The sequence below is a fragment of the Trichechus manatus genome, unplaced genomic scaffold (genome assembly GCF_000243295.1).
Source record: "Trichechus manatus latirostris isolate Lorelei unplaced genomic scaffold, TriManLat1.0 scaffold00073, whole genome shotgun sequence".
NCBI lineage: Eukaryota > Metazoa > Chordata > Mammalia > Sirenia > Trichechidae > Trichechus > Trichechus manatus.
In genome coordinates this window covers 444,511-471,507 of record NW_004444009.1, presented here as the reverse complement: position 1 = coordinate 471,507, position 26,997 = coordinate 444,511, and the positions used below count along the sequence as shown (strand labels likewise).

The 26,997-nt window shown below is 38.6% G+C and overlaps 1 protein-coding gene across 1 annotated transcript in view; it reads right to left on the bottom strand.

Moving 5' to 3' along the window:
- Positions 1–26,997, bottom strand: part of RNF115 (ring finger protein 115) — a 98,494-nt gene that overhangs the window by 34,112 nt on the left and 37,385 nt on the right. Inside the window, exons 2-3 of the mRNA XM_004380323.3 lie at positions 14,891–14,949; positions 9,256–9,313 (exon numbers count right to left, since the gene is read on the bottom strand). Of these exons, the coding sequence (XP_004380380.1) occupies positions 9,256–9,313; positions 14,891–14,949 (117 nt within the window). The remainder of the gene's footprint in view (positions 1–9,255; positions 9,314–14,890; positions 14,950–26,997) is intronic.

The following is a 26,997-nucleotide window of genomic DNA, read 5'->3' as shown; positions in this document are numbered from 1 at the left end:
AGAATTGTTAAGATTTGTTGGCAGAAAACTTCCCTGATATCATGAAAGAGGAGAAGATATCTATCCAAGATGCTCATCAAACCTCACATGAGGTAGATCCCAAAAGGAAGTCACCAGGACATATTATAATCAAACTTGCCAAAACCAAAGATAAAGAGAGAATTTTAAGAGCGGCTAGGGATAAATGAAAAGTCATCTACAAAGGAGAGTCAGTAAGACTAAGCTCGGACTACTCAGCAGAAACCATGCAGGCAAGAAGGCAATGGGATGACGTATATAAAGTCTTGAAGGAAAAATATCTATGGAGATGAGTCAACTGAGGTAGTCGACAATTTCAAAAATATTAACCACAAAAAAGCAATTCTAAAAAAGTTCACAGGCAATTTTATGGAAACATTAAAAGTAAGACCACACTGAACAAAAAATATTCTTCGGAAAAATTCCTGTGACAAAGTGTTAGAGACAAGGACCTATGTTTGTATTAAGTGTGTAACCTTTTTAAAATACCTTTATTGATGTGTAAATGACATACAATAAACTACATATATTTAAAATGTACAATTTGATACGTTTTGACATAAACACAAACCTTTGAAACATCACCACAATCAAGATAATGAACATATCTGTCACTCCCAAGTTTCCTAGTGCCCTCTGTAATCCCTTCCTCCTGCTCCTTCCTACCTTCCTCAAGCAACCAATGATCTCTCTGTGGTTTGCATTTTCTAGAATTTTAGATTTTCTAGAATCTTATATAAAGGGAAGCATATAGTATGTACTCTTATTTTTCTGGCTTTTTAACTCAAAGTTAACTATTTTGAGATTCATCCATATTTTTACACGTATCAATGGTTCGTGTCTTTTTATTGCTGAATAGAATTCAGAGTATATATTTTCCACAATTCCTTTATCCATTCACCTACCAATAGATACTTGGGTTGTTCTAGTTTTTGGCTATTAGAAATAAAGCTGTTATGAACATTCATGTATATCTATGCATATGTATGGATATATGCTTTCTTTTCTCTTGGGTAAATACCCAAGCATCATCCATCCATCCATCTTGCCTTACACTGGCTAGAACCTCCAGTACAATGTTGAATGGAAATAGTAAAGATGGACATCCCAATGCCTGGATTTTGAGTGCAGGAAAGCACTTAATCTTCTGCAATTAAGTATGCTGTTAGTTGTGGGTTTTTCATAGATGCATTTGTCAGATTAAGGCAATTCCCCGCTATTCCTAGTCTGCCAAGACTTTTTACCAAGAATTGATGCTGGATTTTGTCAAATGCCTTTTTTTTTTTTCCCATCTATTGAGATGATCATATGGTTTTTACTTTTTAGTGTGCTAATATAGCGAATTATATTGATTTTCAAATGTTGAACCAACCTTACAATCCTGGGATAAACAGCCACTTGATCATGAAGTATGACTTTTTTACGTATTGTCTATTTGCTAAAATTTTGTTTAGAATGTTTGTATCTATGTTCATGAAGGATATTAGTCTGTAGTTATCTTTTCTTGTAACATCTTTGTCAGGTGTTGAGAACTTGTTATTTTTATTTTATACAATTTTATTTTTAAAAAGTGAACATAATTTTTGAACAAGTCCACCAACAAAATGAAACCAACTTTTCTGGTCAATAAATAAATTTCCAAAAAATTATGTAATTTTTATTACTTTTAGTGCACTCTTTCATACTGAAAGTGTCCCGATATGGAAGATAAATCATAGTGTTGTCACAGCTGTAGAAGCACTATACCTTTTAAACTGCTATTGGCAGCTAATTAAATGGCATTAGATAAGCTGCTCCAAATTCCTCTTTATCTTATTTTGAACTGGATGTGGACCCAGAAGAAATTTTTGGAGAGGCTAATTCTGTGGCGGTGGTGCAGTGGTTGAAGCGCTTGACTGCTAACCAAAAGGTCAGCAGTTCCAATTCACCAGCCGCTCCACGGGAAAAAGATGTGGCAGTCTGCTTCCCTAAAGATTACACAGCCTTGCAAACACTATGAGGCAGTTCTACTCTGGCCTATAGGGTCGCTATGAGTCAGGATCAACTCGACAGCAACACGTTGATTCTGTGGTTAACAGTTCTAGATATTAGAAACCTAGACTGTATCTTCAGCCAAAAAAATCTAGTAGCTTTCATTAACAAACAGGTAAAGAAGCACAAGGATCCCATTTACCATAAAAATAAACCTGCTACTTAGAAAGAAACGGAAAGTTGAATATAACTGTCGCAAACTTAAAAGCTAAGAGGACAATTTAAACAATCTGTGCTTTTAAAAGATCTGTCTCTAGGAAATAGATTTGTCCAATAATTAATGAAAAACTAGGATGCTAAAAACATACTGAATGGAAACCAAAAACGAGAGCTCATCCTCAAATCAGCACTGAATGCCTGGAACTTAGGGCTCAAAACAGAAGTGGAAATTAAGAGGTTTATAACATGCTGGATGGGGAAGAAGGGATCCTCAAAAAACACCTCAAGACTATGGCTGCCACCATAACAAATTTCTAAATTTTCCAAGAATATAGAGCATTCAAACACCACTCACAAAGAGAAAAAAAAAAATGTGACGTACAAAAATTCCTCCCTTCAATAGTATAAACACTGTGCCATAAACAACCCCTCGAAAGGCATCTTTTCCCAAATGAATTTAAATTTACAGGCCATGGACTCTGGGCACCCACCGACCAGAAAACTGGCAAGGCTGACACCAACAATATTTTGTTTATCCTTCTCCCTTCAGTTACCACTGAGTTTCTGTTATGCTCTTTGACTGGCAATAGTATTATGGGTATGAATGTAATATGTACTGAATTATGGAAACATCATTATTCTTTTAATAACTGCTGAAGAGCTCAGGAATTTTACTTGATATTTCCAGATTTACTGGGTGTGAAACAGATACTATGGTATGTGCCTTATTAACTCGTCTTCTCTAAAAAGTGGAACACATGAAAAGATTTGATTGAATTAATTTAACGTTAGTGATCTAAACCAGGCTGCCACTGCTCAAAGAACACCAAGTCTACCTGACAATTAAGTGCAAGCCCTCTGGCTGTGTAAAATGGTAGGAGTAACAGTAGCATCAGAACCTAACTTCAGGGAGGATAATGACCAGGATCAGCCCAAAGCTGATTCCCATGAGGTGGCAGTCAGACATACCTCCATCCTCCAACCTTTTCACCAATTTTGAGACAGCTGTCCCTTCCACAGCACTCTCCACTTCTCTGCTGGGTTTGATAATCCATTGCAATGGCCACATGGAACTCACAGGCCATACTTACAGCTCAGTGGCTTATTAAAGAAGTAACACGGTACAACTTGGGATCATGATCAACTGACTACAACTCACGATCAGGATCAGGAAGCTTGTAGGCAAAGTTTCCCTTCCCTTCTTCAGTACAGAACAGCTCTCTCAGCTCCTCTCAGCTGTGCAAGCCTCTTTTAGCCCCCTCAGTACAGGTCTCCTCTAGGCCCCCGAAGGACAGGCTTCCTCTCGGCCCCCTCAGACAGGCTCCCCTTGGCCCGGCCGTCTGTCACCACTGACTCTGCTGCAGGGCCCCTTCCAGGCCTGTCACCATCAGCTCTGCCACTGGACCCCTTCTAGACCTGACGCTCTCTTCAGTGTTATAGCCCCTGACCTGTTACAGCTCTTTTAGGAGGTTCCTTTCCTCCTCTCTCTCTGCTTCTTCTCCCTTCTTTCTTCCTTCTGCTTCTGTCTGAAACACCTCTGTAGGGTTGGCTGCATATATACATAAACTCCTCATCAATTTCAAGGTATGATCCTCCCACCAGGGCCATGAACTAATCAATCAATCACCTCTCAGTAGGCCACAGACACTCCATTTACATAGCAGGCTACAGTAACCTTATTTGCATAGTATACTGACCAATCCCTGTAAGGCATATACCAATTACAGGGCAGGCTGCAGCCCAGCATCAGATAAAAAGTATCAAACCACAAGTTGTTTACAGCTTACCCAGGAAATGTCAATCAACCTGGACAAAAGTAACAAACCCTCTGGGGTAGAAAACTAGGCAAAGGTTAACTCCTCAGGGCTTAGGGGAAAAAAATCTTTCAAGCTGTTTTTCTAAAGAACCAAGGCATCGGAAGAAAGACCTGGCGATCTGCTCCCATAAAGACTGCAGCCTAAAAAACTCTATGGGGCAGTTCTACGCTGTCACATGGGGTCACTATGAGTCAGAATCGACTCCAAGGCACACAAAAACAACATTTAAATACTGTACCCTGAGGTGAGATTAGTAGCTTAGTGAATTTCAGTCATTGAACAAACACTAAAATAAAATCTCTTTACTTGCAAAAAAATAAAACCAAGGCAAAAGCCCACACAGAGGAACTCATTTCACCACAGGCTGAGACAAAGAAGAATAGCAAACAGATAAAAAGATCGTTTACCTAGGGAAGGATGGTCTGAAAACATTCTCTTCTTTTTATTAGGTCAAACCATTTAAAACCGTCATTTTTATGATCAAAAATAGAATACTGACAATTTTATTTAACTCACTTGACACTTTAAGTTTATATTGTTCTGGATCATTTCTGAGATTAAAGGTAGGCAAAAGTTAAGGTGTCTACCATAGGCCCCAAAAGCATACACAAAAGAGCATGAATTGGTATTGGAGAGGATATTGATGAAGGATCTTCATGAGCAAAACTACCCTCACAGATTAACCATCTCTTGCTCTCCTCCCCTAATACCAGCCACAGTTACTATTCCCAGACACCAGATGACCACAGGCTTAAATTACTAAACACAAAGGATTAACAGGGGGAAACAGATCTTCCATTTTCACTTTTGACCTTTTCCTTCATTCCTCATCACTCTTCCCTACCAAAGGAGTGACGTATCTGATTGGTAAGTGACAAGAGCCTAACATCTACTGGCTTGCATTTCTCCAATGATGGAGTACATGTATTAGGAAGCTGCACAAATGCAAAAGAAGTGATTATGAGCATGTGGGCCTGCTCTGCAGCCTCTACTTCTCAGGTGGGTCATCCTGCACAGACTTAGGGTGTCCACCTGGCCACAGATCAACTGTGTTCTCCAATTCAGTTGAATCAAAAAATAAATTTTTATTTCTATCTGGCTTCATTGTTTTATTTCTTCAGTTTGTTCTAGACTCAAGAGATAGAAGGAAGAGGTATGATCAATGACCACATATAATTAGACATGTCTAACACAGGATAACAGCAAATAAATACAGTACAGACATGAAAGAATACGAAGTTATAAAATATATCATTCTTATAACTATGGAAAAACAAGAAAAAGGTTTATGCAATAATGCTAAGTAGACTTTTAAAAGCAGAAATACAATATGATTGCAACTGAAAACAGTTATGAAGCATGAAGTTGAGAAAGGGGGAAGAATTATGCCAAAAAAAAAAAGGCTACAATAGGGTAATGAGAATTTGGGAGATTTTTCATTTTTGAAAAATTTTGATGTTGCTATAACATCTTTCGGTATCTACGCCTCAGGCCAAAACCTGAAAGGGAATGTATAGAGAAAGGGTACTATTAGAATATTTGGACTAAGGATATTTTTAAAATAACTTTTATTGCCAGTATAATGCTGCTTACATAACAAAAACAAATTTTTTTAAATGAATAAATATAAATCAGACTGTTTAGAGCACCCTATCCTCTTGTGTATACCTGGAAGTTCTTTTTCCAGGAAGCCATCTATCTTATTTTCTGCTAATCGGCCACAGTCACTCTTGCACTGAAGAGATCTACTGAGGTAAGCTGAGCCTCTAAGAGCAGATGTCTCACAGACACTACTAGGTCATGGTCAAAAGTTTTCAAGTGTGAAAAAATAATAAAAATAGACATCTTACTTTGATTTCAAGGTGTTTCTCTTAACCATGAGTCCAAAATCTGAAAAATAAAAGCCTGACCAAAAAAGACTGCAAAACTATTCTTGCCTGCAGCTTTGCTAATTTGTTTTTCACTCAAAACTGCTGAACTATCCCCCACCTTAAAGAGAGTAGTCTATAACAAACCCATTACCTTGTGGTTTAATGAAAAAGACTGTGTGCTTCTTTAAATTTAACTTCAAGGAGTCTCATAGTTACAAATACATAAATAGCCAGATTTTCCAGAATCATTTTTCTTAATGTTAAATCAATAACTTTGTCACCATGGAAATTTGTATTTGTTAAACAACAACAACAAAAAACTTGTATTTAATCCTCTGTAAAATCTTCAGTCCTCTTACAGGAGGAGACGCTGCCTCAATTTGCAAACTGTTAATAAATCACAGAGCAATCAAATACCTGTGTTATTCTTTTGAACTAATTCAAAGGGTGTATTTTAACACAAGTAATCAACGAAATCCTCAGGTGGCCCTGGGCTTAATTCTCCAGGTTATCACCAGAGACCTCAGTATAGCAACGTTCTCTCTACAAACTGCTAGCAACATTTTCTAGATTCACTTTCCACTCACCCACACGTACTACTCAAACAACTCCCCTACTGGCATCTCTCTCCTCAACCCCACTCCATCCCAACTACTCTATCTTCCCATCCCATCCCCAACAACAAAAAAATCAATGCTGATTTGGTTAGAAATTCTGCTTAAACCTTTCTAATAAATATATCCAGTATTTTAAGAACTCAGCTATTCGTAAATGCTAATGATAGAAAGAAGCCCTGGTGGCACAGTGCTTAAGTGCTATGGCTGTTAACTAATAAATAGGTCAGTAGTTTGAATCCACCAGCTGCTCCTCAGAAACCCTATGGGGCAGTTCTACCCTGTTCTATAGGGTTGCTAATAACCTCTTCATTACATAAGAAGCTCTGGCTGAAGGAAAATAAAGCAAAACTGAGCATAAGTCCTTGTTGAAATTACCAGCTAAAATATGGAAAAGTTTCTACAGTTGGCCCTCTGTATCTGCAGGTTCCACATCCGTGGATTCACCCAACCAGGGATCAAAAACATTCGGGGAAAAAAAAAAGAAGTTCCAAAAAGCAAAACTTGAATTTGCCGCGCCGAGCACTACACTGAATCCAAGCAAATGAAGCATCCCCTGCTGTAGCCTCCCCCATTTCACAGATCTTCAGTCTCTCTCCAGCACTCGGTGTTTAAGCATTGTTCACCTCAAGTCTTATCATTATTCCCTAAACAGTGCACACTGTGTAACAACTATTTATGTAGCATTTACACTGGATTAGCTATTGTAAGTAATCTAGAGATGATTTAAAGTATTTGGGAGGATATACGTAGGTTATATGCAAATACTATGCCATATTATATAAGAGACTTGACCATCCTCAGATTTTGGTATCCACAGGGGGTCCTGGACCCAATCCCCTGCAGATACTGAAGGATGACTGTATCCACAATTTCTACATACAATTTTCTAAGTGTTTCCTCCAGGGACACAGGCATAAAACCTTATGGCCTACGAATACTATTTTGGGATGGTCATCTTCCCTTTCTGCTTATCTAAATTCCACCTACCCTAGAAGTAAAACTGGGCAAAATGATGCCCTGCTACAAACCCTGTCACTGCAAAAGAACACGAAGTCACAGGCTATATGACTCAGCAAAATTACTTCAACACCTGAAGTATAGCTCATGCCACCCATGTCAGATTTAGCATTACTAACATTAGAAAACTGACTACGTATATTTATTTTTTTTCTTCTTACTCAATGCATCACCTCCTGGTGAGTCATACCTGTAAAACTGACAGGCCAATCTATTTCCACTTCCTAAAAAGAGAACTAACACTTAAGGAAAATCAGACGAAGTTTTCTTCTGCATATGCATAATCAGGAAGTGACAATCTGTGTTATCAGGAATAGCACACACAGGAAAGAGAAAATACTAAAATCAGAAAGAGTTCCAGGCCTGGCAAGCAGAATAAATTTTAAATAATGTTCTTTTAATCCATCAGAATGAGAAGATAAAAATGGGAGGTCAAAGACATGGTATGTCTTGAATCACTTTTTAGTCAACCAACACATTTACCAAAGCAGTTCATAGTTAACCAAGAAAACTTAAGAGTATTTAAGTACCATAGGCCATAAGCAAAAGAAAATATCTTTAATAAAACAGGACTATTACCAAAACATTTCATTTCAAGTTTCTTGACTATAAATCAGGAATACAAAATTCAATACAAAACAAAAACCTGAAGGGCTACAGGTCTTCAATTTTATTCAGAGAATATATGAGAGAAGATTGAAGACTTCAGGTGTTATTGAATACCATTTTTCAAATACATGCGAATACAGGTTTAACTTTATACACAAATGAATACCAAAAAATTTTACTTGCTCTCTAGGCACTTCAGCTATCTCTGAAGGAGGCTAATATGATCCAGAAACTCAAAGAAATTCTGAGTATGAGATTTAACTTTTTTCTTTCTTTTAGTGCCTGTCAGCTTTTTAGAGCCAAGTAAGTTGTGTGACAATAGAGGGTACACACAGAGAAGTAAAAGCAAACTGGTGTTTTTTGTAGGCTGAGCTGGTTTGTCCCTTCTGGCCTACATAGTCTCTAATTAAAAACAAAGAGGAAGTCGTAGGTCAATAGACAAAGTGAAAAAAGAAAGATACTTTGCATTTAATATAAAATGGTATGCAAGGATGCAGACTAACACTTTATTTTCAAGTCACAGTAAAGATTTTTGTTTTTCCCCCAAAATATGAATGCCACATTATATAAACAACCAGAAATTAATTACAGGCTCCATCTTGGGATCTGGAAGGCAAATAAATATCTTATCCTTAATCTGATCCCCTAATTCCAACTATACCAAACAAAGATGTTCATCAAGGTAATCTCTAGATACCAGCACCTCTGTACAAAGTTGAAGCCTGTGCCTCATTGAGACATTGATAACAACTCATCTGGCCTGCTCTTTACCTGTTGGCTGTCATGCCACTAGAGCAGAGTCTGCAACACTGTTATTTCAAAAATGGTACAAGCTCATTATTCTCACACTATATACACATTAAAGAAGCTAAAACCACCACCAGGTTTAAGACAGCACAGCTTGAAGCTATTACCTTCTCGTAATCAAGGATTTCCCAAAAATAACGTATTAAATCTCTAGCTACTGAAAACAATTCTTTTTAAAGACTGCTCTTGCCCACATTTTTCTTATAGATTTGATTAAACTCTGATGTTTTCTGCAACTGGGAAGTGACTATCATGATTTTAACATCCACCAACTTCCTAAAGAATCCCTACAGCCAATTGAAAACTTACCTCTGCAAAATGTGTTGATGTGCTATTATCTATCCGGCTGTCACCACTACCTAAAAAACTAAAGAGAAAAAAGGAATGAGTGGTGATTCTATTCCCAGGAACAAGCTCCCCTCCCAGAAGCTAAATATAGAATTGTATAATGAGAGCAAAGCCCAATCAAGAAAAATAAATCATCCCAACATGACAACTACAAAGGAAATTATGGGGAACTAGCATGTGGATAAGGAGCCCTGGTGGCACAGTAGTTAAAGTGCTCTGCTGCTAATCAAAAGTTCAGTGGTTTGAACCCACTAGCTGCTCCGTGGGATAACGACGTGGCAGTCTGCTTCCCTAAAGCTTTAGAGCCTTGGGAATCCTTTGGGGCAGTCCTACTCTGTCCTATAGGGTCACTATGAGTCAGAATTGACTCAACAGCAGTAGGTTTTATTTGGTTTTGGGGTATGTGGATTAAGCTATCAAAAATACCATACCAAACCACAAAATCAAGGCCAAATCAAGTGAAAAACTGGGGAGAAGGGCCACCACGGAGAAGGGAGAAGGACCCACAGCCAAGTAATGCAATTCAAATTTGACCTAGCAAGAGAAGAAAAACAAACATTTATTCTCAAAGAGGCTAACAAATAAAACAAGATTTTCAATGTTTCACTAAAAATACATTCTACCACCAGGTGAATGCAACATTTGAGGCTACAATAGTTAAAGATTTCTAGGGAATGACTAAATTTAAGGGGTCTGATACAACACTTAGCACGTTATACAAGGGCTCAATAAATGCTTCTTCTCTGACAGTTCATCCTGTTCTTTTATTATTCTATTCCTCCATCAGGGCCCATCTCAAATGCTTCCTCCTCTATAAAGTCTTTTCTGATCTTATCAACTGAGTAAGATTCCTCCACATACCCCTCCACAATCTGACTTTGATTCTAAATTCTACTTTGTATTATAAATATCTAAGATTTGTCTCATCCACTTCCACCCCCTTCCTTCCTTTCATAAATATAAATTCAGAGGGCAAAGTCTGTATTTTATTAATGCCACAAATATATGTAATGTTTATTATGTGTCAGACATTATACAGAGTACTCATCACCTCTGAAAATGCAGCAATGCCATACCGTATACTGTGTAAGGAAAAATACAAATGGAAAATAAGAGGTTTTAATTCTCCCTGTTGAAAACAAGGAAAGAGGCTCCCCTCCTCCCTGTTCTTTCACAATTCACTTTAGTTAACTTGTAATGGCAGGCCCTGGTGGCCCAACGGTTAAGGGCCGCTTGGTTGTGAACCAAAAGGCTGGCAGTTCGAACCCCTCCAGAGGCTCCAAGAGAGAAAGACCTGGCAATCTGCCTCTGTAAAGATTAAAACCTGCCACTGCTGAGTCAATTCTGACTCATAGCAATCCTACAGGACAGAGCAGAACTGCCCCATAGGGTTTCCAAGGCTGTAATCTTTATGAAAGCAGAGACTGCCACATCTTTCTCCTGCAGAGCAGCTGGTGAGTTTGAACTGCAAGCCCTTCAGTTAGCAGCTGAGTGCTTTAACCACTTCGCCACCAGGGCTTCTTACTCAGCTATATAAAGAATAAGATTTCTTTCTCTCTCTGCAATCTCTTTAGCAGACTGCCTGTGATGCACCACATTCTGGTTTAATGTTTATTCAATAATAAAACTTCCTTCTCTTCTATTTTTGTGGAGAGGTTTTCTGGGTTGAGAGTAGATTTCGTTTTTAGTAATTTTTCCCCAACAACTGATAAACTGATTACTCAAAAATAAAAGTTATTGAATTAATATCACATGTATAAACAATAAAATAACTAGCTATTCCCAAAGACCCTGAAGAACGAGGAGAAATATTAGATGTCACTGTTCCTCAGAAATTTGCAAAGAAGCGAGGAAACTGGCTAACATTTTGGGGGTGGGAGGTAGATGGAAAGAATCACAAGAACTGCTGGATACCACTTTTACTTTAAGAGACACACATAAGCACACAACATACACACAAACACTCACCCCAATGATATAAAGTCCACAAATGACTACAAATAGCTTTCATTTTCAGGATTACAATACCAACCCAGGCCATGTGCTCAGCTCACTGAAGAAACAAGCATACCCTGGTTAGTCTGAAAGTGAAAAAGCAAAGCTAACGCCATCCTTTATGTAATCATTCTCATGCCTTATTCTCTGATCAGATACCAAAGAATGTTTACAGCCGACTTGGCCAGACATGGAATTTGCCTAAGCTGGGGAATATGCAATATGTTTCCTCATGTTGCACCCCACTCTGCAGTAGTTTCCTCTTCTCATCACTCTGGCTTTACCATATCCTATGACTTATTATTACTATTAATTTATACCTCTCAACTCTCTTTTCTTTCACAATTCCCTGAAGGTCACGATCAAACAAAGAAAAATTTTAAAAAAGGTATCTCAACTGTCCGTTAAATATTTATTGAGTGCCTACTATTGGACGGAGCCCTGGTGGTGCAGTGGTTAAGAGCTCGGCTGCTGACCAAAAGGTCAGCAGTTATCAGCCTCTCCTTGGAAACCCTATGGGGCGGTTCTACTCTGTCCTACAGGGTCGCTATGAGTTGGAATCAACTCGATCACAATGAGTTTGGGTTTACGGGTACTATGTGATAGCCACTGCCAAAATATAAATGAACAAGCTATAATCCTTGCCCTCAAAGAGCAACACTCAGTCTAGGAAATTCTCAGCACAACTGTGAATCTTCCTTGCAAGTATTTGCAGAAAGAATTGCCATAAACACAACAGCTTGTGGGTACGTTTTGTATCTTGAGAAGTAAAATAAGGTAGAAACCAAAAACCATGTTTGTTTCCATAAAGGAAAATGCTGATTTGCTACCACTGAGCCTGCACTTAGAATTTTACCCATACAATTTCCCCCTTAAAATTAAACCTGGGCTTCTATCAAAAGACCTTGTTCACCAATGTCACAAAACAATACGTATATAAATTTCTGAATGAGAAATTAACTTGAGCTGTAAACTTTCACCTAAAGCACAATTTAAAAAAAAAAGATCTTGTTCAAGATGCCAACCTTTCCTAAATATATTTAAGAATAATTTAGTGGCCTAGACAAGGAGTCTTGGTGGCACAGTGGTTAACAGCTCAGCTGGTAATCAAAATGTTGGCAGTCTGAATCCACAGTCACTCCTTGGAAACTCTATGGGGCAGTTCTACTCTGTCGTAGAGGGTCGCTGTGAGTCGGAATCAGCTCTACAACAACGGGTTTGGTTTTTGGCTCAGACAAGAAACAGGAAACCTAAGTGTTTAGATGAGTCATTTCTTTTTACGGATCTTTTCTACAAATGAAAAAGAATAAAATCTACATAAAGAAATGCTGAAAAAAAAATTTTAAAGCCAAACTGAAAACCCCAAATAAAAAACACCATTTAATACCTGTACGTTTGATAAGTTAAAAACACTTTTGTAAAAATTGTTTCAAATGCAGAATGAGCAAAAAAGTACCTATACATTTATGTTAAATAACTAACTGACAAATACCTTAAGAAACAAAGTTGAGTAGCTGTTTTTATTGCTCAAGCCTAGGCAGGCTTCCAGGGCTCTTCTCCCTTCACTACATGGTCTCGAGCATTCAAATATCCTTGGTAATTGAAACCACCGATTCTATTCTTTGGGGTTCTGCTTCCCCCAGAAACTCCTCAGCGTTCCCTTTCCTTAATATTACTTTATATTTTAAGAGCGGCAAGGACTAGGTAACATTTCGTTCTAATATACATAAGGTTGCCCTGAGTAGGAGCCAACTAGATGGCAACTAACAGAGCTAATCACAGAGAAGAGATAATAGAAACCACCACAGTGTTTTCAGAAATGTTACAAAGCTTAAGAAAATTTACAAGGTTTCCCTCTAGAGCTATGTCTAGTAGAAGACAGGACACATTACCCAATATTTACATGTAAGAACTTATGATTCCTACCACCCATTACTTAACATTGTAACTGTCAAGTAGTCAAATTGGCTTTGTTCATGAACATTATAATAGGGAATCCCATACTGCCTCTGACAAACAGTTTCCAAAAAAGGTTTTTTTCACCCATTTAAAACCCTGATCTCTTTCAAGAGGCACAATCTTTGCATTTGAGTAGTTGCTACCAATAGTACCTACACAATACAACCTTTGATATACAAAGGTACACATAGAAGAACCATGACATCAAGTGAGAACAGAAACCACAGGATTCATAGTTCCCGTCTGACAAAGGTTCATCCTGCAGTTAAACATTATTCTCATTTAGAGCTGTACTTTGTACACAGGCCTAAGAAACCAGGATTACTATTAAGAAACCTAGAAAAAAATAAGCTCATTAATTACCCCCTCCAGCTGATACATCCTTTAACACATGCAGAGCGTAAGTGCCTGAAATAAGTATTTGATGCAATATTTAAAATACCACAAATAAAAAGCTATCCCAAATTAGCATGCCATCCACACAAAATTGCTAATTTTGCTGCCATGCTAATCTTAGTGTGGTATTGTGTTATTTAAAACCAAGATTATTAGATCAAAATAAGGGTCTGTACCAAACTAGATTCCATGCCACATACTGCCCCAGAAGCTCCAGCTCATTTACACATGTAATCAGCAATCATTACTAAAGCCAAACTACTAGTACATACTGTAAAGTGTGTAGTTTTTCCTGGTTGTGGAAGGGACCTTCAGCTTTAGATTCTGCCAACAGCAACAGTATAGGAATTATCTACTGCCATTAAAACCTTCAAAAACACTCCAAGATGAAAAGTTTCAGATTACAGACCCTTTTTATTCAGTCGGTACTTCTTTAATTGTCCAATCAACGTTTAATCAGATAACCCCAAAAGAAGAAAAATGTCCTTATGTTCAGTCGAAAAAGGCCACCCTATCAATGTTACACAGCCTTTGTTAAGTTTTTATAGTTTTATTCATACTAACCAAGAATGAATATATAGTATTATCACTTTCAGAAATATTCCTTTTTATCAGTCTTATATCTTTATTAAAACCAATGAGAGCCAATTTCAAGCATTACAAACACAAATATTAATAATACAGTCCCAAGATGGCATAAATTTGACCATAAAAATCCTATAGCAATTACCCTAATAAGAACAAAAGACCCAAGGCTTCCTCAAATTTGGCCAAGTGATAACTCAGTTTTCCTGACTAGAACAATCTATAACTTTATCTTGTTAAATATCTTTGTCAGAAGTCACTCCCCCACCCACCAAAAGGTATAAGAGCAATTTACCTTCTCGTCATAGACAGAGTGGTCACTAGAAATCAATCAACAATCTCAGAGACCCTTGAAATCTCAGAAAATAAATGAAAATTTACCAGATTCATTCTGATATCAATACAGAAGTTCCCCAAGAATGTCACACACAATCAGACGCAGTAGATCTCACCACACCCACTATCAGATAACTGTCCAAATCTATTTTTCTTTCTCTTCCGTGTCCCACTTTTCCACACCCCAAGGCACCCCCAAGCACACACACCCTCTACTGGCAGAGAGAATCAGTTATAAAATAAATTTCCTTCTATTCATTCAGTTGATGCTGAGAGAAAATAATTCTGATAGAATGCCTGATTTATTCATGAGCTTGTACAATACCTGGAATCATCTGTCACTTCTTCAATAAAGCCTGATTCACATCTGGGACAAATATATTCCTATAAAAGAAAGGAAAAAATAAATAAAAATCTTTCATTAGAAAGCTAAGTATGTAGTCTCACACTAGCACGTAGTACATAAGCTGATGCTGTGAAATGCTATATGTACTCACTGACTCCCAGGATAGTTTTTTCCTGGTAAAAATTGAATTCCATATGATGTTTGAAGAATGCCTTCACAGCTACCCAAGTGGCTCCCACTGAGAGCTGAAAGGGAGAGTGTCAAAGATTTGTGGATTTTTTTTTTTTTTAATTTGAGTTATTGATTTTTTTAATTGGAATGAATTCATTATTTATGTTTCTCTTCAACTCTGATGAAAAAGCTCCACTAGATATCTTGGAGCAGTAAACGATTATAATGTTGATGGGTAAAGAAACTGTTATTTTTTACTATATACACAGAGGGGACATAAACTGAACACAGCATAAACCAATTTATACACTAGGGATTTAGAATGAGGTTCTACAGTATTTCTAATCTATTTTCTGATTATCAATGGTTCCAAATAAAACTTAATATCCTCAGGTATTCTACGGAAATGTTAATTCAAGTAACTAAAATAATTCCCTTAAATCAGTTTCTATTTCCTTTAGCACCATAACTCTTTCTTTTAAATAATCACGAGTCTGGGGGCTGGTAAGACAGAATACACTTTAGAGCCAGTTTTATCAAATTTTTGAAAAATATATTTTAACTACCTATTACCTAGGAAAGACATTTTCAAGTATTTTCTTTTTCCCTATACTTTCTGAACTCTAAACTTTGTCCTATCAGAAGATGATACAACATTTGGCTGCTCAAGCAAAGACAGTCAGAATGGTAACTCAAACTTATTCAAATGCTTACTTAAAAGGGATAAAGAAAATAAAAAACCAATCCCTTATGTCAAGATTAGTTTGGTCAAGACAGTCAATCCAAGAACCAAAAATAAGCAAATAAAATTGCTATAATCAATGCATAACGGGACCATAACCCAAATACAAAATTTGCCTTGGGGAATCAGGGAAGGCTTTGTCTGAAATACCTGTTGCTGTCAAGTCGATTTTGACTCATAGCGACCCTGTAAGACAAAACTACCCCACAGGGTTTCCAAGGAGTGGCTGATGGATACGAACTGCCAATCTTTTGGTCAGCAGCCGAGCTCCTTGTTTGAAATAGAGATCTTTAAAAATTAAGTCTGTTTATTCAATAAAAAAGGAAATTATGGGTTAACGATCATGACTCATGATGACAGAACACAGTGTGCACAGACATTGGAGGGGAGTGGTATGATGAGCATGGATAGATAGGCAGAGATCAGACTGTGGAAAACTTCAGATACCATGCTAAATAGTTTGGACTTTCCCCTATAGATGTGAAATTCTCAACCTTTTTTCTCCACTACACACATGAACGCTCGTTAGAAGGAGGGAGCAGTCCCTGGAGAAGGACATCATGCTTGGTAGAGTAGAGGGTTGGCAAAGAAGAGGAAGACCTTCAACGACATGGACTGACACAGTGGCTGCAACAATGGGCTCAAGCATAACAACGATTATGGGGATGGCGCAGGACCAGGCAGTGTTTCGTCCTGTTGTACACGGGTTGTTATGAGTCAGAACTGACTCGACGTCACCTAACACCACCACACACGAAAAGATGACACACACTCCTAATGGGCTTACTGTGACCTACTCCAGAAACAAAATAATCTGGAGACCATATAAACCCTGACTCCCTCCCACCACTCATTCATCTCCTATCCTCCCAGGCAACAGTAACTCTACTCCTTTCTCACTAAGAAAGCTTATCTAAATGCAAGTGAGATTGACTTTGTCGTTGTTGGCTGCCATCAAGCTTATTCTGACTCATGCTTAAATCTATTCTAATGTCTAAAGTTAAAAAAAAAAAAAAAGGAATCAATAACAAACTGTTGTAACTCACCAAGGTCACAGTGCTGGCCCCTGTTCTGTCTCCCTCTCTCTCTCATTCCTGTTGCTTTAAATATCTACTATAGGTCAACAACTTCCAAATGTGTTATCTCCATCCCAGGCCACTATTCTGAACTCTAAATTCATTTATCCTCATATGTATTCTCACTTGCTCTTTCTCTTTCTTACACAGAAACACACATACACACCTTCAAAAAATGGCATATCTGTTTGCTTATATTGGAAACCTGGGAGTCATTCTTGACACCTCCCTCTCTGGATTTCCTACACCCAACCATCAAGTCCTGGCCCTCCCATCTCCAACACATTTCTCAAATCTACCTACTTCTTGCTCTACTGCCACTACCCTAGCCCAAGTCAGCACTAGCTCTAGGCACTGAATACCCTCCTCCTAGGTGATGTCTTGCTTTTCTTCTAGTTTTCTCAATCTATTCTGCATAATGAAGTCAGAATAATCTTTTTAAAACATAAAATAGATCCTGTCATTCCTATGGTTTAAATTCTTCAATTACCTCCCAAAACATGTAGAATAAATCAAACTCTTTAGCATGACCCTTGATTCAGCTGGTTTCCGCTCAACTTGCCAACCTCATTTCAGGCTACCCTCTCCCTCCTTCAGTGCACTGGCCTTCTTTCAATTCTTCTCACCAAGCTCATCCCTGCCTTCAAGCTTTCACATATACTGCTTCCCGTAACTAGAATGGAAACCCTGGTGGCGCAGTGGTTAAGGGGTATGGCTGCTAAACAAAAGGTCAGCAGTTCAAATCCAACAGGCACTCCTTGGAAACCCCATGGGGCAGTTCTACTCTGTCTCATAGGGTCACTGTGAGTCGGAATCAACTCAATTGCAACGAGTTTGGTTGTTTTTTTTTTTAAATATAACTAGAACAAGGAGGCCTGGTGGTGTAGTGGTTAAGCACTTGGCTGCTAACTGAAAGGTCGGCAGTTTGAACCCACCAGACTCCAAGGGAAAAAGATATGGCAGTCTGCTTCTGTACAGATTACAGCCTTGGAAACCCTATAGGGCAGTTCTACTCTGTCCTACAGGGTCGCTATGAGTTGGTATCGACTCAGTGGCAGTGGGTTTTTCTAAGTAGAACACTATTCCCCTAACTTTTTGCACAGCAAGTAACTTCTGATCTTTTAGGTTTCCACTTCAGTGTTACTTCAGAAAGGTCTTCATTTATCACATAAAGTGATTTCCTCTTATTATTTTCTTCTACAGCACCCTATTCATTCCTTTATATAGCACTTACCACAATCTGTAGTTACATATTTGTTTCATGGTTATACTATTCTCTCTACTTTTGATGTATTTGAAATTTTCTATGATAGTTTTTTTGTATGTTTGTTTGTTTAAGTTATATTAGTCTGAGAAAAATAGGCCAAGAGACTGTTAAACAAACCATGTACTGAACAAACTGTGACTACCCCAAAGTAAAAGTAGAAGATTAGAAATAACCTATGATGGTATGGAATTAAGGGGCGGGGGGCTTACTAATATTTATCAAACACCTATCATGCGCTCAACATTGTGCTATTCCTCTCAACCACTCTGTGGGGTAAATACTGTTATTTCTATTTTACAGACAAGAAAGTGAAATAAATTGTCTGTTGTAGATTTTATTTTCCAAATGACCCCAACAAGATCTCCCAACCCACGTTTTCTGCAATGTGACCTTCCCACTCTCTTTTAAGAGATGGAGTCTATTTCTTCATCCCTTTGAATCTGGGGGGCTCTGTGACTTCTTTAACCAACAGAATATGACAGAAGTAAAGCAGGGCCAGTTTCAGACAGAGCCTTTTACTGGCCTGGCAGCTTCTGTTTCCTGGCTCTTAGAGCCTTGAGCAACCATATAGTAAGTCCAAGCTACTTTACTAAAGAGCACTGAGGTATCAGACAAGTAAGGAAGAAAAAAACATCTTGGAGATCTAGCCCAGTAGAGCCTTCAGATGGCTCTATCTCCAGGCTCTATCTAACCACAATTGCATAAGAGACCCCAAATGAGAACTGATCAGCTGAGCCCTGTCAATCCACAGAAACGTGAAAGATAACAATATTGTTTTAAGCCATTAAATTTTGGATGATTTGTTAGGCAGTAATAGAAAACCAAGTAGCCCTGGTGGCACAGTGGTTAAGCACTCCACTGCTAGCTAAAAGGTCAATGGTTCAAACCCACCAGCAGCTCCACAGAAGAAAAGACCTGGCCATCTGCCACCGTAAAGATTATAGCCTAGGAAAGCCCATGGGGGCAGTTCTACTTTGTCTTATAAGGTTGCTATGAGTGGGAATCAACTCGAGCGCACTCCAACAACAGAAAACCAGAACACTGTCCCAGGGATGGAAAAGAGCTTTGAACTTCAGTCTTTCTTGAACCCAAAACTCCATCTTCTTTTCATTACATCATGCTGATTGAAAATAACAATGCTTTTGACAGAAGGAACAGAAACTATAATTTGCTAAGGACTGAATGGAAAGGCTTATGGCAGGGCCAGATGAGGCATTGGGAAATTCAGCAGCCATCCAGACTACTCTTCCCTCCCCTTTCACAGGGGAGTATTACTTGGTGAACACAACACAATAAAGGGCCTGACCCTCAATCCTAAAAGCTCAGAAACCTAATTTGGCAGAGCAAGAAAGGCCTTGTCTCTTAGATATTCATATAAAACCAAATTTAGAGGCCATATATATGTAAACCCAGAATGCCAATTTACTTAATTATAATGAAAAGGGTTATCAAATAGTCCATTTACTTTTACTATTCAGCATAGTCTTTCTCAATAAGCAAATCTACCTGGAAAGTATCACGACACAAAGGAAAAAGTTTTGGAAACAGAGAGCTGAATTTCAATCTCAGGTCTCCACTAATTTTGGGCATGAAGTCTTGAGGAAGTCACATTACCTTTTTGACTCAATTTCCTCATCTGTAAAATGGATACATTCACTTCATTGCTGTATTGTTGTAAAGATTAAGATTTTACAAAATACCTAACTTAATGCCTGGCAAATAATAGAGCTACTATACGTAGTCCAGATTATAATCACTTGCTTTTAAAAAGCAGAAAATCAGAGCAAGAAGATAAGTGGATATAAAGCTGTGTCATCATGCTAGGATAGTCTGATATATCCATCCCCACTATGAGCATAAACCAAATCTTAAAAATCAGGGACCTGGGATCCCTCTACCATGTGCAGTACCAGGAAGAGCACTGCTTAATGTTTGCCTCTGACTCTTCCTTTTCTATGTTTTCACTACTACTGACCAGCAATTCCCACACCCCCTTCTGATGCATACAATCGTCCTCCAGATTGAATATAATTCTTTGGTTATATTTTTTGAGTTACACTCAGAAATCAGTTATGCCCTGAGATTACAACCAGATTGGATTTTAAGTGGTTATCTGTTGGATCACTTATAAGGATGGCTGACTTCAGATTTTAATTTTTCCTAACTTTTTTTCAGAGGTAAACTTAACTTCAGTGAGTCAGAACCATCTCTACGGCACCTAATAACAACAACAAGGTTAACATTAGTTTGGGGAGAAACTTCCATGAATTAAAGACAATCTGTAAAGGGGTCAAACAGGAACCAAATACAGGCTCTCCCTGCCTCCGCACCCCTCGCCACCCCATCTTTCCCCCAGCCTTGGCCTTAGTATTATGCTAACATATTCAGATACCGAGTTCTGAATTTTAAGCATAAGGGGCATTTATTGGGGGTAGAAGGGAAACCAAGAATAATAATGAATTAGGTACCCATTATATGCCTGGTGCTATAAAAATATCTCCTCTGCTTAGTTATTAATACATCAAGACTTCACATGGAACCTCCCCCCAGTATTTCCAATGTATATACAGTCCCCTTAACCCCCAAAAATGCAGTAAGTTATTTTTATCATCCATCTGTAAAAGAGAAAACCAATGCCTTCAAGGCGATTCCTGCTCATAGTGATCCTAAAGGACAGAGCAGAACTGCCCCCATAGGGTTTCCAAGGCTATAGTCTTTACTGTGTGGCAGAGGCTGGTGGTGGGTTCAAACCACCAATCTTCCAGTTAGCAGCCAAGCACTTAACCACTGTATCACTAGGGCTCCTTGTAAAAGAGAAGCAAATCTAAGTTACTTACCTAGAATCACTAGAAACAGAAACCCAGCTGTTTCCATCAAACTGAACTGCTTTTCCCCTAGGGTCTGAAAGTTTATTGTATACAACTCTAGTGAAGATACTGAGTAGCAAACATATTTGAACTAACTGTTTCACATGTTCCACTGCCTGTTTCATCTAAAAATACCCACAAGCAGAAATATTTTTTATCATTAATAGTCTGAATCAAGACCAACTCCCTAAGCATAGCTTAGCCCTGATGCTTACCCACTGAAAAGAGGAACAGCACAAGAGGACACAAAGCACTTGGAATACATGAGGGAAAGGAAAGGATGGTTTTAAATAAATTAATGCATTATTTCTCTTTCCTTCTTATACTGCAAGGAATCAATTATCACAAAATGTGAAATGGTGGCAGGACAATGAGCTACAAGCCAGGATCTACTTATAGCAAGTCCTATGATGTGAAGCCTACTTACCCTGGAACCTTATGCAAATATAATCCAATAGCTATTCAGTATATAAAATGTCATACAAAGACTTACTATTTATTTCCTAATCTCACAGCATTGCTTTTCTGCATTGTCACTATCCACTTCTAAGTGGTTTTTTAAAATCTAGAACAGAAGCCCATTCTGTCTCATCTGAGAGTCAAAATCAAAGATTACAATATTTAGTCACACTACCTACCGTTCATGTTCACTTTGAGCATAACACGACAGAACTGTTCACAAACAAACAGTTCCTTTTCAAACTCCTAATTAGAAGGATTAGGAACAAAAAATATTTGAAAAACATATCACAGCATATAAGCCAGGTACCCACTACAGCCTGAATTTCACGCCAACTTACATCAACTCCACCCCTCTAGGTCAAAGTTCCTGCTTTTTATTAGAGACCATTTGCATAATTCCCTATCATCATTTTCCAAGCCAAGCCACACTTCCTCCCCTTTCAAAAGCATCCAGTGAACCCTAAAATAAAGACAAGAGAACTTCTAAATTCTGTTTCTAATTCCACCATTACCTTCATGGTCTTTGAGACAGACCTTTTTCTCCATTTGTAAAATTAGAGCACAAACGCTGTCCTCACTTTTCTCCCCCAGCTCTCCTTCAGAAAAACAAGAAGTTTGTCTGTCCTATTCACGTGTCCAAGGAGCCCCGGTGGCACAGTGGTTAAGCGCTCAGCTGCTAACCGAAAAGTCTATGGTTTGAACCCACCAGCTGCTCTGCAGGTGAAAGATGCAGCAATCTGTTTCCATAAACATTACAGCCTTGGAAACCCTACGGGGCTGTTCTACTCTGTCCCAATAGGGTCACTATGAGTCGGAACTGACTTGATGGCAATGGTTTTTTCTTTTCTTTTTTTTTGGGGGGGTGCTTGGGGGGATGTTTATTCATGTGTCCAACTACTCATTTAAAAGGAAAAGTTCCTGGCCCCCGGACACCCTTATAGCTCAGTAATGAAGTCACTCCTGAAGTTTGCCCTTCAGCCAAAGATTAGACAGGCCCATAAGGCAAAAAGAGACTAAACGGGCACATCAGCCCAGGCACAAGGACAAGAATGCAGGCGGGGACAGGAAAGCTGCATTTGGGAACCCGAGGTCTAGAAGGGGAAAGTGTTAACATGTCATTGGGTTGGCAACCGATGTCACAAAACATATTAATATGAGTATTAATGTTTAATGAGAAACTAGTTTGCTCTGTAAACCTTCATCTAAAGCACAATAAAAAAATTTTTTTTTTTTAATAAACAAACAGAGGGAAAAGTTTCCAACTTAAGCATTCTGAAATTAGCTGTCTGAGCTCAAGAAATCTTAAGAGGTTGTTCCCTTGGATATTAGAAGGAAAAAAAAAGCAAATTACAAAAAAAGTTAGGCCACAGTTTTAGTGTTATACAAGGATACGTATGCAATTTAAATACTGTTTAGGGAGCTGTGATTCAGTTCCAGGACCAAAAAAAAAAAAAAAAAAAAACTGCTTTGATTTATAGTCTCACTCACTAAGAACAGTAATATTCACAATCTTCATCATTTTGTTCTTTCATTCCAGGCCATGACTGAACACTGACATTATCAGCAACTCCAAACAGGAGTATATAATCAACCAACCTTCTTTAGCTCATTGTATAACAAGGCAGAAAATCAGGTTACGGAACAAAGCCTCACTTGATATAAGCTTGATTAGATGGACAAGAAGCCAAATTATCTATGGAAAAAACAGACTAAACTACAAGAAGTATCAGAGTACAACCATTGTGGAAAATGGTATGGTGCTTCCTTAAAAAGTTAGAAATAGAGATACCTTATGATCCAGCAATCCCACTACTAGGTATCTAACCAAAAAAAGAAAAAAACAGACAAAAACCATTGTCATCGAGTCTATTCCGATTCATAGCGACCCTATAGGACAGAGTAGAACTGCCCCGCAGGGTTTCCAAGGAGCGATCTTTTGGTTAGCAGCCCCACCAGGGCTCCAGTAGAGAAATAAGAGCTGTGACATGAATAGATATGTGCACACCCATGTTCATCACAACATTATTCACAATACCAAAAAGATGGAAACAACCCAAGTGCCCATCAATGGATGAACGGATAAACAAACTATGGTACATACACACAATGGAACACTACACAACATTAAAGAATAACAATGAATCCATGAAACATCTCATAACATGAATGAATCTGGAGGACATTACACTGAGTGAAGTAAGTCAATCACAAAAGGATGAATATTGTATAAGACTACTATTATAAAAAGCCAAGAAAAAGTTTACACACAAAAAGAAACATTCTTTGATGGGTTGGGGTGGGGGGAATAACTAACTAGATAAAAACCAAAAAAAACAAACCCTTTGCCATCAAGTCGATTCCGATTCATAGCGACCCTATAACTAGATAGTAGACTCGTACTAACTTGGGTGAAGGGAAAGACAATACACAACAAGGGGGACATCAGTACAATATGACCAAGGCAAAGGAAAAAGCTGGAAAGAATGCAAGTGTAAAAAGAAACAACAGTAAATACTATTACATACACAATCCTGCAATAACAATAACAACAGACAATAACTTACGAGTAGATACATACTTAGATATGTAAGTTGAACAGGTGTGTGATGGAATATGGGAGTACACCCACGAGCATATATAGGTTTGGAAGAGGGTATTTCTACATACGTATTTATATGTGCTACAAATATATCCACGTATATAGTAGTACACACAGAGGGCAAAGTTATGAAAATTTCTTAGCCATAACCAAACACCTTGAGGGACAGGGTCACTGGGCTTGAGCGCTTAGGACCATAGTCTCGGGGGACATCTAGGTCAGCTGACGTAACACAGACCATAAAGACAGTGTTCTACATCTTACTTTGGTGAGTAACGGCTGGTGTCTTAAAAACTTGTCAGCAGCCATCTAAGATACAACTACTGGTCTCTTCCCGTCCAGAACAAAGACGAGTGAAGAAAATCAAAGACTCATGGGAACGATTAGTCCAAAGGACTAATGGACCACATGAACCACAGCCTCCACTAGCCTGAGACCAGAAGAACTAGATGGTGCCCGGCTACCACTACCGACAGCTCTGATCAGCTGTGGACAGAGTGGGAGAAAAATGTAGAACAAAACTCAAATTCATAAAAGAGACGTGACTTACTATTCTGACAGAGACTAGTGGAACCTTCAAGACTATGGCCCTTAGACACCCTTCAAACCTGCAACAGAACACACTCCTGGAGATCACTTTTCAGCCAAAAAATAGACAAGCCTAAAAGCAAACAATAATACCTGTGAGGAACATGCGCCCCAGAACAATTAACCATATGAGACCAAAAGCATTTGCCCAAAAACAAAGGTCAGAAGGCAGGAAGGGGCAGGAAAGACGGGTGAATGGAAATGGGGAACCCAGGGAGGAAGAGGGTAGAGTGCTGTCACATATAGGGGATTGCAAATAATGTCATGAAACAAAATGTGTATAAATTGCTGAATGGAAAACAATTTGCTCTGTAAACTTTCACCCAAACCACAATAAGATGTTAAAAAAAAAAAATTTCATCATGTTAATCAAATAAATTTCTTGCTTATCTAGGGAAAAAAATAAATATCAGAGAAAAAATTAACTTCATATAACACAATATGGCCAGAGAAGATTTAGTTACAGTGTTCTTTGTTTCAAAGGTAGCAAAAGGGAGAATAACCCAGCAGCACAGATATAAAACAGTAGATGATCCAAAAACTATAAGTCTTTACCTCTGATATGTACTACAACAGTTTGGAGGTAAAATTTATCTTCTTACATTTAGCTTAGGTTGAATCCACTTACATAAAGTGACAACATTCATTCACTCAGCAAATATTTTCTAAGCTCTACATTCCAAGCACAATGAAGAGAAGAAAAGTATGCCTGGTAGAGAAAGAAAAATAACCTAGGACTGAGAGTCACCGAAATCACGTATAAAGTGTATGTGCTGATAAAGTCATATTTCCACCAACTATACTCCAGTAGTTAGGAAAGTAAAGGCACACAAAACAAACTTATTTGAATCTCCTTATTTTAGGTACTTAATCTGAAAATAAGAACTGAGCAATGCTTCAGAATAGCAAAAATGGTTAACAGCAATGGATTTCAAACTAAACAAAGCTGGACTGGAAACAAAGAATAACAAACCAGCTGTGTAATGTTGGGCAAGTCACTTCACCTAAATCAGATAGTGCCTGGAACATAATAAGCTCTCAACAAATTGTAGGTTCTAATAAATTTCTCTGAACAATTTGGATGTGGAGCATTTCTGAAGCCATGTTCTACAAGATATTAGTCAGCGGTCTACTAAGACCAAAAAAAAAACTAGAAAAGGCTGGGTTAAAACATATTAAGCATGGTTTCTATACTGAAAGATTTTTCAGAACCATTAATATGCTATTTGGCCATAAAAGAGAAGTGGAGGGATGGAGACGGGGAGAAGATTCAGTAGGTAGTATTTTATGATTCTGAATTGCTATTAAATCTCCTGGCAGTCTGAAAAATAGTGATTTAGACTACTGATTTCCACTACTGACATCTAGATTCGACAAAGCAGTTCAATTTTAAAATTAAAAAATTGGGAGCCCACGTGAGATTGCCAACTTTTTAATTTCCCAAGTAAAAACAATTTTTAAAAAAAATCTCTGAGGGGCAGGGCCCCTCTTACAACAAAGACCCAAAAAACAGTGAATCGATTATATACGGCAATCTGGGAGCCCTGAACATCAAAGGCAGAGTTGAGGAACTGGAACGAGGGGCAGGAGGTGGGAGAGACAGTTCACACACAGTAAGGAGTTGCCAGACCTGACCCAGCGAGAGCCTGAGCCCTTCAGGCCTGATCAGCTCATGGGTGAGCAGTGAGACAGGCAAGCAGCGGTGCTCGGGAGGCGTGTTTTCTGCACTGGGAGAGCCTCAGCACCAGAGAGTTTACACGGCCACCCGGAACCAGTGAGAAACAGCCCTTGATAGACGTGGGATGACTCCAGAACTCACATACCTAGTAACAGAGCTAACCACCTGGTGACAGGACATTAGAGCTTAAAGTTACCAATAACCAAACTAGCTCATACAAGCAGCCTATTTGGGCCTATCAAAACAAAACGAGGAAAGGACTTCTGGCAACAGTGCGCTCTACACAGAAGCACCATGTCGTCCCTCCACAGCAAAGAGCCGAAAAACTAAGCCAAACAGAGAAAACAGTAATCCTGAAACCCTAAACATCAAATGAAGAGATAAAGAACTCAGCCAAGCACCAAACGGAATAAGAAACTGACAGAGAACAGAGAGAGAGAGGAGACATACATGGACAGGTCCCTATCAGCTAACACAGCACAGATACAACATCTTGGACTCCTATCAGAGACCAGTAAATAGGGGGTACGAGAAAGCAGCTTCAGGGAGCTTCCAGCAGGAGACAGACCAACCAGTAACTGGCGATATATGCCTTCCCAACCCCCACCCTTCTTCACCCCAACTCAGCCTCCTCTG